The sequence below is a fragment of the Furipterus horrens genome, unplaced genomic scaffold (genome assembly GCF_987537825.1).
Source record: "Furipterus horrens unplaced genomic scaffold, mFurHor1.1.pri manual_scaffold_7, whole genome shotgun sequence".
In the NCBI taxonomy this organism is placed as follows: Eukaryota; Metazoa; Chordata; class Mammalia; order Chiroptera; family Furipteridae; genus Furipterus; species Furipterus horrens.
The window spans coordinates 108600696-108612864 of record NW_028327177.1 but is presented as its reverse complement, the minus strand read 5'-3'; the positions used below and the strand labels follow the sequence as shown (position 1 = coordinate 108612864).

The 12169-nt window shown below is 44.9% G+C and overlaps 1 protein-coding gene across 1 annotated transcript in view; it reads left to right on the top strand.

The window, feature by feature from the left end:
* Nucleotides 1-12169, top strand: part of CLSTN2 (calsyntenin 2) — a 125165-nt gene that overhangs the window by 38070 nt on the left and 74926 nt on the right. The window contains exons 6-7 of the mRNA XM_090284936.1: nucleotides 4646-4894; nucleotides 8526-8647. Of these exons, the coding sequence (XP_090141062.1) occupies nucleotides 4646-4894; nucleotides 8526-8647 (371 nt within the window). The remainder of the gene's footprint in view (nucleotides 1-4645; nucleotides 4895-8525; nucleotides 8648-12169) is intronic.

The following is a 12169-nucleotide window of genomic DNA, read 5'->3' as shown; positions in this document are numbered from 1 at the left end:
GCAAAGCTACCATTTGGAATGGAAGGGCAGATGAAGTGCTTCCCAGACATGGTGAAGCTAAAGGAATTCATTATCACCAAGCCATTATTATATGAAATGTCAAAGGGACTTACTTAAGAAAAAGAAGATCAAAACTATAAAACACTAAAAATGACAACAAACTCACAACTATCAACAAGTGAATCTAAAAAACAAAAACAAAATCCAACTAAGCAAACCAGAATAGGAACAGAATCATAGGTATGGGGATCATTTGGTTATCAGCTGGAAGGGGAGAGGGTGAGAAATGGGGAAATGGTGCAGGGTCTAAGAAGCATAATCGGTTGGTACAAAATATACAGGAGGATGTTAAGAATAATATAGAAAAGGGTGAAGCCAAAGAACTTATATGGACGATCCGTGGACATGAACTAAGCGGGATGGGATTGCTGGAGGGAAGAGGGGTACTGGGCAGAGCGGAGCAAAGGGGAAAACAATCAGAACTAGTGTAACAACATAATCAATAAAATATACTTTAAAAAAAAAAAGAAGTCCAGACAGAGACAACTTCCCCCAGGCTCATTTGGGTTCTCATAGCATAGTGTACCCTGAAATCTGCCTCGTTCACCCCTATCTTTACTTACTTGCTGCCTCAGAGAGGCTTCCCCACCCTGAGCAGGTTCAAGAACCTTGAATCAGACCTCACCTCTGATTCCCAGCCCTCCCCTACCCACCACATTCAAGCTGCAGCTGCTGTGCCCCATACTAGTATGACCTCTCAGCAGCCTCGTGGGTCCCAGGGACCTTTTTGGAGGAGTCCCAAGGAGCGTCTTAAATACACCCTACTTTGCAGACGATGCCACACCATCTTTGCTAGTGATGGATCTGTTTACCCACTGTTCTCCATGGGATCCCTTAGGGAGAGGAGAGAGAGAAGAACTTTGGGAGAAGGCAAATCTCTATTTGTTTAAGTGCATTGAGAAATGAAATACAAGCTGTTGAGTTTGTGGAAATCTGCACCGTCTGGTTAAACGCAGCTTGATGCTTCCCAGTAGGCAACATCTGTGGATTAGGCATTGTGGCCTGCTGCTCCCCTCCCCAGGGAAGGTAAAGGAGCTCTGCATCAATGGCCCTGCCAGGTCACATGCTGTCTTCAAGGTGCCCTTCTGTAGACAGCCGCCTGTGTAGGGAGCCAGGTCCCAGGGGCCTGGGCTGTGCTTGGCAGGACACTAGCTAGATGCCTAAGAACTGGGCCTGCCTCTAGCTAGCTGTGTGACCTGTGTGGCTGTGTGATCTTAGTTATTTTCCCTCTCTGAACCTCAGTTTCCATGTGTGTAATATGTGCAGGAGGTTATAAGAGGCCCCTCCAGGTTCATAGAGATGATGCAGTGGGGAGGTCTCAGGGGAGAGGAAAGAACTGGAAAGTCCTGATGATGGGCCCCCTCACTAGCTGGTTGTGATCCTGGGCTTGCTGAGCTTCAGGTTTCTTATCTGCAAGGAGGAACCGTAACAGTATTTACCACATAGCTGAGTAACTAAGAAAAAGAATTGAAGTACTTAATTTAGGTCTGGCACTCAGTGCCCCAAAAAAGATTCCTAGGAAAATAATAATAAATACCAGTAACTATGAAAAATAAACTTCTGTACATATAGGAAGCATGTAGAGAATAACCCTGACCAGGACTGGCCTTTGGCAAATGCAGCCAGTTTTGCCTCCCAATCTCTTTCTGTCTTCTCCCATCACCCCACACTTGTACTTATATTACACCTCTCTCCCTCTATATACACCTGTTTGGGGGAAAAGTTAGAAGTAGCCCCTTCACTAGTCTAAGGTGCTAATTACAGTATGAATTCTACAGGGACATTTGCTTAACACGTTGCATACCGGGGAATTTAAATGCCTTTTAGAAATGACGAGAATTCTCGCAATGTGTTCCCAACAGCAAGGTCCTCAACCAGTAAGGCACCTTGAATGGTAGAGGTTTGAGCCCTGGCACTTTCTGTCCTGATTCTGCTGTGTGGAGGCCGGCCCACACACCTCTGCACTGGGCCCTGGGAGATGATGCTGGCTGCATTGGCTTGAGCTAGAAGTCAGGAGCCCTCAGTGGTCAGTCTGTGTCTCTCTGGCTACCTGAAGTTTTAGGAACTGACACACACCCTGTGTGTGCCTCAGTCAACAGGCTGTCTTCCTGCTGGACAAATCTTGGTGTCAGAGCCAACTTAATTATGGATTGAAGAAACTGTTGCCATGTTGCATTGTTCTGGGAGTTCTAAGAGGATGAACTTGTTCCAAAGACCACTTATCTCCCCCCCTAAACTACCCCCAAGTGTTTAGCTGCTACCATCTTGATGGATTTCATTCATTCACATAGCTATGGAGGGTGATAACCCTTAAGGCTTTGATAGTCATTAAAACATTCATGTGAATGAACTTCCCAGATAAGTAAAATAGATACCAAAGGAAGCTCTAGGGGAATGGGATGAGGACAAGTCAATATTGATGAGAAGTGTGGAGCATAGACAAGAATGCTGGATGGGCAGGCTCATGTGAGCATTAGGTAGGTGGCCAGAAGCATCTCATGGAGGAAAGGCAGTTATACACATTAATGGAGTGTCTACTGGGTGCCAGGCATGCTACCAACCAAAAACTCCTAAAAATAATAATATAGTCAATACTGTCCACATTTGTCCTTGATTTGCATAAGCTATAAGGTGATCATGAATTGGGAGACCGACCTCTTCCACTCTCTCAGAGTCTGCCTCTCCAAGGTGAGCTTCTCACAGTGTTAAACGGCATATTTTTCACGTAGCATAACTTTCAGCTGCAAGCCAATGAGTGCTCAACCTTGGACCCAATGATCTGTTCCAAGGCCGGAGGCAAAACTGGCTGGGTTGAACATTTTTGAAGAAATATATTGGTTTCCAGTATGGCACTTTCCTGAGGGATTTTCAAGGGTCATTTTAAGTAGAAGAGATGTTTGTGGTGGCTGACTTTGGAACCCCATCCCTAGATGAGATGAGGCTTTGATTTATTGAATTCAGAAGTTTGATGATCTCTGACAAATGGCAGGCCATACACCCAACCACTGTCCATTAAACCCATCAGCATTTATAAGTGACTGGTCAGTCCTGAGCCAGGAGAGAGGTCCCCATACCCATGGCTCCCAGCCCCTGGCCCTTATTTCCTGACAGTATTAGGAAGCCCCCTGGGCCCTCCTCCTTGCTGAGCCTTGCTCCTCGTGAAATGTAAGGACGTGGAGAAAGTAAGGATGCAGCAGCATTTGAGCTTCAATGGCAAGTCAGTGGAGGCCCAAAGATTATCCCAGCTGGGGAACCTAGACTTCTCTTCAGGGCCAGTCCCTCCCACTCACCTCAGCTTCACCCTCCGCAAAGTTAAAGGCGTGAGTCTCCTAGGACACAGTTTGCCCATGACATTCCCACTGCGTCAGGTTAAGCCCCCATGTACTAGCCTGGAATCATAGTGGTAGCAGAAATAATAATAATTATAATAATAATGATGAAGGGGTAGCTAACCTGATGTGAGCCTGCACCTGTGGTGAGATTGCTGCTGGAAGTCCTAGTGCAATGTCTTACTTAGTCCTCACAACACCCTGGGGAGGAAGATAGTGTAAAAGGAAGTGGAAGGTCAGAAAGCTTACGTGTCTCATGCACAGTGACAAAGCTACAAGTCATGCTGCCAGGCATCAAATTCAAGTTTAGCTGACTTCAGAACTGAACTATTATACCATTTAGCCTACACAAATGGTTGTTTTTAAAAAAAAAGTATGATGAATACAAAGTGGCTTATACTTCTCCTGGGATCAGAACCTAGAATTTTCCCCCATCATAGCCCTGATCACACTGTGTCACAGTTGTCTGTCAAATGCTGGTCCTGAGCTCCTCTAGGTCAGGGACTGTGCTGATTCTCTGACATCACCAGCACCTGCCAGGGTCTGGGCATCTTGTGGGAGCTCAACAAACGGCTGACAGGTTAATGGACGGGTGAGTGCCTGAATGAATCCATTGATCCCAGTCAAACACTGACCTTCTCCAGGAACCTTGCCGGGTATTCTCATTTTCCTAAATTCCTCCAGCACTTTTTCCCTGTATGATAGTTAATTGCACTCTGTCTTGCCACATGCAGCACTTTTCTGAGTAGGTTACTGATGCCTCCCCAAGGAGACCATAAGCATTTCAGAAGCAGGAATGGCATTTGGCCCTTCTTTTTCTATGTCACTTAGCTCAGGGCTGGTCACAGACCTCTGAATAAGTACACTGAGTACAGCTGACCTTTGAACAATGTGGAGGTTGGGGTGCTAACCCCCAGTATACTCAAAAATACATGTATAACTTTTGATTCCCTCAAAACTTAACTACTGATAACCTACTGTTGACAGCAAGCCTTACTGATAACATAAATAGTTGATTAACACATGTTTTGTATGTTATACGTATTAATACTGTATTCTTAAAATAAAATAAGCTGGCAAAAAGACGATGTTATTAAGAAAATCAGCAATATTTATTGAAAAATAAAGCTCAAGTATAAGTGGATCCATGCAGTTTAAATCAGTATTCAACGGTCAAGTGTAGTTTATCCTGACCTAGGAGTAGAAAATAGAAGGTGAGATGACCCTTTGTTCTTTCTGTTCCCCGTCCCCTGCAGGAGCCTCCTCTGGCATCATTGACCTCCTGCCGCCCCCTAGCGCTGCCACGAACTGGACCACAGGACTGCTAGTGGACAGCAGTGAGATGATCTTCAAGTTTGATGGCAGGCAGGGTGCCAAGATCCCTGATGGGATTGTGCCCAAGAACTTGACAGACCAGTTCACCATCACCATGTGGATGAAACATGGCCCCAGCCCAGGCGTGAGAGCGGAGAAGGAAACTATCCTCTGCAATTCAGATAAAACTGGTGAGTTTCGAGCCCAGCCCTTCCGGTGGCTGCCTGTGATGTCCCAGCAGAGTAGGCAGAGACTCAGCCACCGAAGATGTAGGAGAAAAGCAGGAGTGTGAGAGGGGCCCTGGGAAAAGATTCTGGTCTCTGGTTTTCTGGCTGATAATTCCTGGGCTTGGGGTAGAGCAGGACCAGAGAAAGAAGAAGGGCAGATATAGAGAGACAAAGAGTCAAATGTTGGCTCTGGGTTTGGTGGTTTTAAACTGGGTTCTTCTGAACCCCAGCCTCCCAGAAGTAACTTGGGGCTGCTATGCATGAGACAGAGGTGGGAGTACATCCTTACTTCAAGCAAAGCAGCACCACTTTTATTATATTATATACAGGGACAGGCAAAAGTAGATTTATAGTTGTGAGTGTAGGAAACAGAGTTAATAAAACTATTGCAATAATTGTAACCTGCATGTCATTTTCCATGAGAACAAAAGTTTATTTTTGATGAAAGGGCCCTGCTACTTTAAATTAGTAGTTTGAATACCAGTGCCATATGTAATGGTGATAGCTAACATGTAATGTCACTGTGCAAGGCAGATCATAGCTTGGTGGTTAAAAGCTCACCACCACTTACTGGCTCTGTGACCTTGGACAGGTTGTTTAAGCCACCTGTGCCTGACTTTCCCTGTGCATACAATGGGCATTAGAGTATTATCTACCTTCTAGGGTTTCTGTGGGAATTAAATGACTTAATGTATGCATAGTGCTTTAGAACAGTACCTGGCATATGGGAAAGGCAATCTGTGTTAGCTATTACTCTTCTAACCAGCGTCTCACATCTCCACAAATAATCTTATAAAAGCTTCATTGTGTGTCCGTTTTAAGGATATGGGAACAGCCCTGACAGGTTAGCTAACTTGTCCCAAGTTACACAGCCAGTAAGTCTCAGAACTGGAATGGAAGTTTAGAGCTAGCCAATTCCAATCCTGCGCTCTTGTCACTAACCGCCCCCCCACCCCCTGCATGCAAACACGTGCGTGCGCGCACACACACACACAAACACAAATACTCTGATATCTTATGCACAGTTTACAACTCCATTTTAAACTGTAATTTCACAGTGTCCCATTTCAAATGCTCCTTTTGTTAAATTACCCGAAATAAATAACCGCAGCTATGAGAGGACACAGCTGACAGCTCAGCCTCTGCTGATGGTCAGCTCCTGTCTCAGCCTTACTACTACTTACGGTGTGACCTTTGAGGAGTTGCTCATCTCTCTGAGCCTCAGCTTCCCCAGATGCAAAATGGGGAAAATAAACATGAACTAATGTATAAAATCAGTTAGCAGCACCAGATATAATATAATCACTGTTCTATTAGTTTACGTGAGGTTGTCATTATAGCCTCTGGTTTTTGTATTAAACTGCTACCAGAGCCCCACATTTCCTATTTCAACCAATCTTTACAATACGTGTTCACGCATTTTTCTGGCTATAGAAACAGACAGAGTCACCCAGCTTCTCTTAGTCTTCTGGTATGTCTGTGTCGGAACCAGTGCCAGGGCCCATTTTTCCTAGGACCTTCAGCAGAAAGGACCTCGCAGACCTGCATGTGAGGCCCTGAGTTTTGGGACCAGATTCAGAGTTCAGCCCACAGTCCCAGGAATTGCCCTGTGGCCTGATCCTCCCAGTGCCTACTGGGGCGCTCCCCTGTGATCCAGGAGCCAGTGTCACTGAGACAGAGGCTTACGAATGTACAGAGAAATGCAAAGTGGCATGAGCTAGGTTAGTGGCCACACACATGCAATCCTTGCTGAAATGGACCCAGTAGCCCTGGGAGACAGGTCAAACAGTATTACTATTCCTGCTTGAAGAGAAAGGAACTAGAATATAAAAGGTAGACTGACTGGCCCAGGATAACAGCCGATTGCCAAGGAAAGCAGGCTTGGACCTCGGTCCTCCGGTCATGCATTCCAGGCCCATGTTACTGGATCAGTGGCTCTCAACCCTGCTGCACACTAGAATAACCTGGAGCACTTTTAAAAGTATATAAATGCCAGGCCCCCACCTCAGCTCAATGAATCTGAGTTTCTGGGAGATCCTTTTGGGCAGGCGCAGCTGAAAACTCTGCATCAAACAACGATGCCTCGATGTCCTGCCAGGCCTTGCAGCACCTCGACCCAGCAAGCCCTGGGGCGGCTCAGCTGGGGCTTTAGTATAAAACAGTACCTTACAAACTAGTTCCAGATTGGCACAAAGGAAATGGGAAAGATTTTTCTCTAACTTAAAAAAGAATCTATAACTACCTCCTTGCCCTAAATTTTAAAATACCGGGAATAAATTAAGCTTGATAAGGGCTTTTGTGTATCAGAAACATATTTTCAAATAATAAAAGCAATACATGTTTATTACAGCAGAAAACATGATAAATAGAGAAAAGTATAAAAAAGAAGACACAAATCACCTAAAATCATAAATTTGGAGATATTTTCTGATAATATTTGGCATATTTCATTACCAAATCTTATATTTCTATGAATATATTCTTATAATTTTCAGTGTATTTCATAATACTTGCAATGCTGTTATTATCTGTTGCTTTTTTATAACATTATATCCAGATCATTTCTCTATGTGATAAAATATTCTCTTTTTTTTTTAAAGATTTTATTTATTTTTAGAGAAAGGGGAGTGGAGGGAGAAAGAGTGGGAAAAAGAAGTCAGTGTGTGGTCGCCTCTTGTGCGCCCCCAACTGGAGACCTGGCCTGCAACCCAGGCATGTGCCCTGACTGGGAATTGAACTGGCGACCCTTTGGTTCTCAGGCTGGCATTTATCCACTGAACCACACCAGCCAGAGCAAAATATTCTCTAAAAATATAAATTATATGGTAGTATAAAAATCCATCATATGGGCTACTATTATATCATAAATGTGAGTTCTCTGAGTATTTGTCAGAAGACTCTTCCTCCCTACCCAGTGGGTGTTATCTGGTGGCTACAAGACATCATGGCTGGGATCCATGACATGAAATTTCCTAAGCAGGAGAGGAAGTTTTTATATCAAAGAAGGGAAATGTCCCATCCATTGTCTGAGCAAGAAAAGTTTGGAAAGTCACAGAACTATGTGTAATGTTAGAAAACCCATCTGTCCCCTTCTCCCACCTAAATGTGGGGCAGCTCCCCTTTGCTGCACAGAGATCAGAGGAGATGTGGTCTCCCTTATCAAGCCTGATGAAATAAAAGCCCAGAACTCGAGGAGAAACCAGCTATGTTAAATGGTCCCAGAGTAAATGATGTGATTGTCAGAGAGTTCCTTCAACTCTCCCAGAAGTTTACCAAAAAATTTTAAAAATAAATCTTGTTACTCTTAAGTAATTTTTATCCGGGGTCTGATACAGTATCTGAGCATAGGTTAGGTTGGTATTTAAGCCCAGATGACTTCTTAGCAGAAGTTTTCCATGAGCTTTCTTAAATCTTCCTGTGTATTTCAGTGAGAGCTACCATATATATCTTCTAGAACTTTCATCAGAACCAGTTTTAAAAAACAAATGGGAATGCCAGTGTCCTTTGAGGTCCTAAGTGATGCAGAGGGAAGCCTCCTTTGGTAGACACTGATACAAGGATTCTCTCAGCCCCTAAATCCTCTTTCTGTTTTCAGAAATGAACCGGCATCACTATGCCCTGTACGTGCACAACTGCCGCCTTGTCTTCCTCTTGCGGAAGGACTTCGATCAGGCTGACACCTTCCGCCCTGCGGAGTTCCACTGGAAGCTGGACCAGGTAGGACAGCCACCTGGCATGTGGTCCCTGCTCACCCCTTTGCAGGGGTGGATGCTGTGCCCTAGTGATGGCAGTGGATAAGCACCTCAAGGTTCTGGTCACTTGATGATTTTTGGAAGAATTAGCTCAGGGACACAAATGGCATATTCAAGTCAGGATGGAAACTGCCACTTTAAAAACCACTCTGAGGTGGGGAAAGCCACACTCCCCGCAAGGACCCATAGGGTCAGTGGACCTGCTAACGCATATCTTGTCCATTTGCTCTTCATGGAGTTCACAGGAAGCTGGTTCTCTTTCTCTTGATCCCCCAGGCTCAGTTTATGATCTTTGTTAACACATCTTTATGTCATAAATGCTCTGTGTCTCCTCTTTGATGCTCTACTATCTCCTTTGGATGACAGTGTAGCCTTGTTTTTGGTGACACAGGTTGAGAACAGGGAACAAGGACTTTGAAGTAAGTAGTGACAGGGTGCACTGTGAGCAGCGCCTGCTCTTTTCTGAAGTGGAAAAGTCTGACTCACTTCAGAGCCTCGTGACTTGTGATCACAAGGACCACTGTGTCACACTTGTCAATGACAAATGAAGTGTCTCGTTTGAATCAAAAGCGTTGAAGTGTCTATTTGCGACGCTGCAGCGTGGAGATTGCGGAGGTGGCACTCACCTCTCCTGGTGGCTGTACCACTGAAGAGGCAGTCTGTGCAGCCAGCCTGCAGCTGACCTTCAGTGAGCTTTGAAGGAAGGGATGTGAATTTTTTTTTAATGGTTTTAAATTATCAAGAGGGAGAGAGCTGGCAAGCAGGGGAGGGGATTGCAGAATGGGCCTGCTGAATGCAACAGGTGAAAAGATGCTCACTCTATGACCTCGCTGCCTGGGGCCCCAGCAACTCTCTGCCCCACCTAAATGCTTCTGGGGACCTCATTTTCTGTTCTCTCCAAAACCCACAGAGTGTGCTTCCTGCCTCACCTTGTCTGGGGCTGAACGTTCCATAATCCTTTTCCTTCTCTTTCCCTATTACCCACATCTTCCCCACCCTCTCTGGGTACTACTTAAGCTCCCCGACCCCCAGTGAGTGCTCCTGGGAAGCGTTCCAGGAGAAATCCATTTACATTGAGATGAGACCGATTGCTGCCCCCTTTTACCCACAGGGAAGTAAAGACATTCACTCTTTAAAAGAGAGATTCATTAACCTCCGGCAATCTCACAGTGGTGCAACTTCAAACAAAGTGACAAGGTCAAGGATGCCAAACTGATAGGAAAGATGTTTAAGGGAGCTCAGTGGCAACTGACTAATCCATTCCCAATAAATCCCATTTTGCTGGATCCTGGGGTTTTGGAAGCAAGGTATCTGATTAGTATACGTTTCTCTGAACTAGGAATCCTGCGTCTTGCAGAAGTTATGAAATCTTGATCTAGTTTATTTTATTTCCCAGCTACCTTCAAAGTGCCATATGGCTTATATGAGATGTTTTTAAATGCATAATATGAGTTGAGGTGAATTAAAATAAATCCCATATTATGAGGGGTTTTAATAAGAACATTGTTATACTACCTGAGACAATTTTAGGTGCCCTGCAGCATTGTCTAAGATGGGATTGAGAAGCACTGATACAGGCAAATGAAGTCACAGGGTTTGAAAAATAAAAGTAATGGAGGAAGGAATTCTGGTTCTACAGATAAAGATCTGGTGAGTCTAGGAATTCAGAAAGCTGTTCCCAAAGTGGTGACTTGAAAAGGGCTGAGAAACACTGAACGCCACGCAGACTACTGCCAGGTGTGCTGTGCCTGTGTGCTCCCGCCCAGGGGATGACACGGGGCAGGAGACCGAGGTCCATTAACTTGCCCAAGGTCATACAGCAAGACCATGGTGAGGACCTGCCTTTTTCATGAGGCTATGCTGCTTCTTTGGGTGAGCTTGCTAATTTAACATTTTAAATGTTTTCAGTTCTAAATTTAAAATACTTTAATTTAGAGATGAGAATAATCCCTGAAATGCAAAATGTTTACAGGCTTGATAAAACTGTATGAAACTGTCAAATCTTCGCTTTGCTCAAGGTCTGTCTTCCCTGCTTTGGTCAGCTGGGGCTGCCACAGCAAAATGCCACTTAAGCCTCACAGTTCCAGAGGCTAGGAGGCCAAGGTCACAGTGCTGCCTGACTCTGCTTCCAGGTGAGGGCCCTCTGCCTGACCTGTCCCAGTTGTCTTCTTGCTGTGTCTCACCCGGTGGGGAGATAGAGCTCTTGTCCCTTTTCCTCTTAGCACTATTGGAGGAGGGCCCCACCCTATGACCTCATGCAATCTTCTTTACCTCCTAATGGCCCTAACTCCAAATTCAGTCACATTGGGGGTTAGGGCTTTAATGACTTTGGGGTGGGGAGGCATGATTCAGTCCATAGCATTCTTCAACGAAAGAAATTAACACTTATTTAAAAATCGTAAAGGTTGCCTAATGACAATAAGAAGCCTCATCTCACCTGAACAATTACTGTCCCTCTGAAAGGAGCCCCAGTGAGGAGGGTATAGGAAACCTCAACCATACTCATGCTAGCAATCCAGCAGGATCTGCGGACCAGCCCACAGACCCCTCTCCCCTGATTCTGCTCCTGAGTAGGCAGAACCTTTCCAGAAGTTCCTTAGATGTAAATCACGTAATGCCCAGCCTGTGTATACCTGATAAAGCCTCTTCCCCCAGGAAGCCATCCTGAGTTACCACCCCCTCCAGTGGTTTGTCTCTCCCTGTCCTTCTCAGAGTTCATGCATAACTCCATCCCAACACGTACTGTACCCCAATTATCCAGTATCCTGTCTCTCTGCTCACCTGCACTGAGGTCGTGGAGGGCAGGACCGTATTTTACTCTCCCCAGTTCCTCAGCATATATTGTAACACTGAGCACACAGTAGGGGACCAATAAATACTTACATAACAGTGAATGGATGTCAAGATCCAAAGATGGGACAGATGATGTGAGGGAGGAAGAAAGAGAAGGGGAGACAAAAATCCAGAGGTCCTTTTAAATTTCCTGGTGATTAATTGATATTTTGATCCATTTTATGGAGCATTCTAAAATTCTAAAATTTTAACTTTTTTTTTTACGCTCTGGATCTCAAACATTGTTCAACTTTGATCTTGTCCCTTATTTCAAAGATCTTACTGGATTTACCACCAGTAACTATTATAGAACTTTCTGGCCTTGGCCAGAAAGGACTAGAGCCAGTCTAATGTACATGTGCATTAAAATTCCTGGACCATCTTGGGGATTCCAAAGCATAATAAATGTTTTAACAGCTGATAGGCCTCATTTATTTCTTTAATTAGCAGTTTTTTTCTGAACACAAACTGTGTGCCAGGCTCTGTGCTGGGTACCAGGGATCAGTAGCTGAATCAGGAGCCTCTGATCTCTAGAAGTTTCCATGATAAAGGAGCAAACAACACATCCACAGACAGTTTACCTCATTCTGTTGCAGTATGGGCTCGGGCAGAAGGCAGGGGACCTGGTTGGGAGAGTCTGTGGGGGCCCATCCTA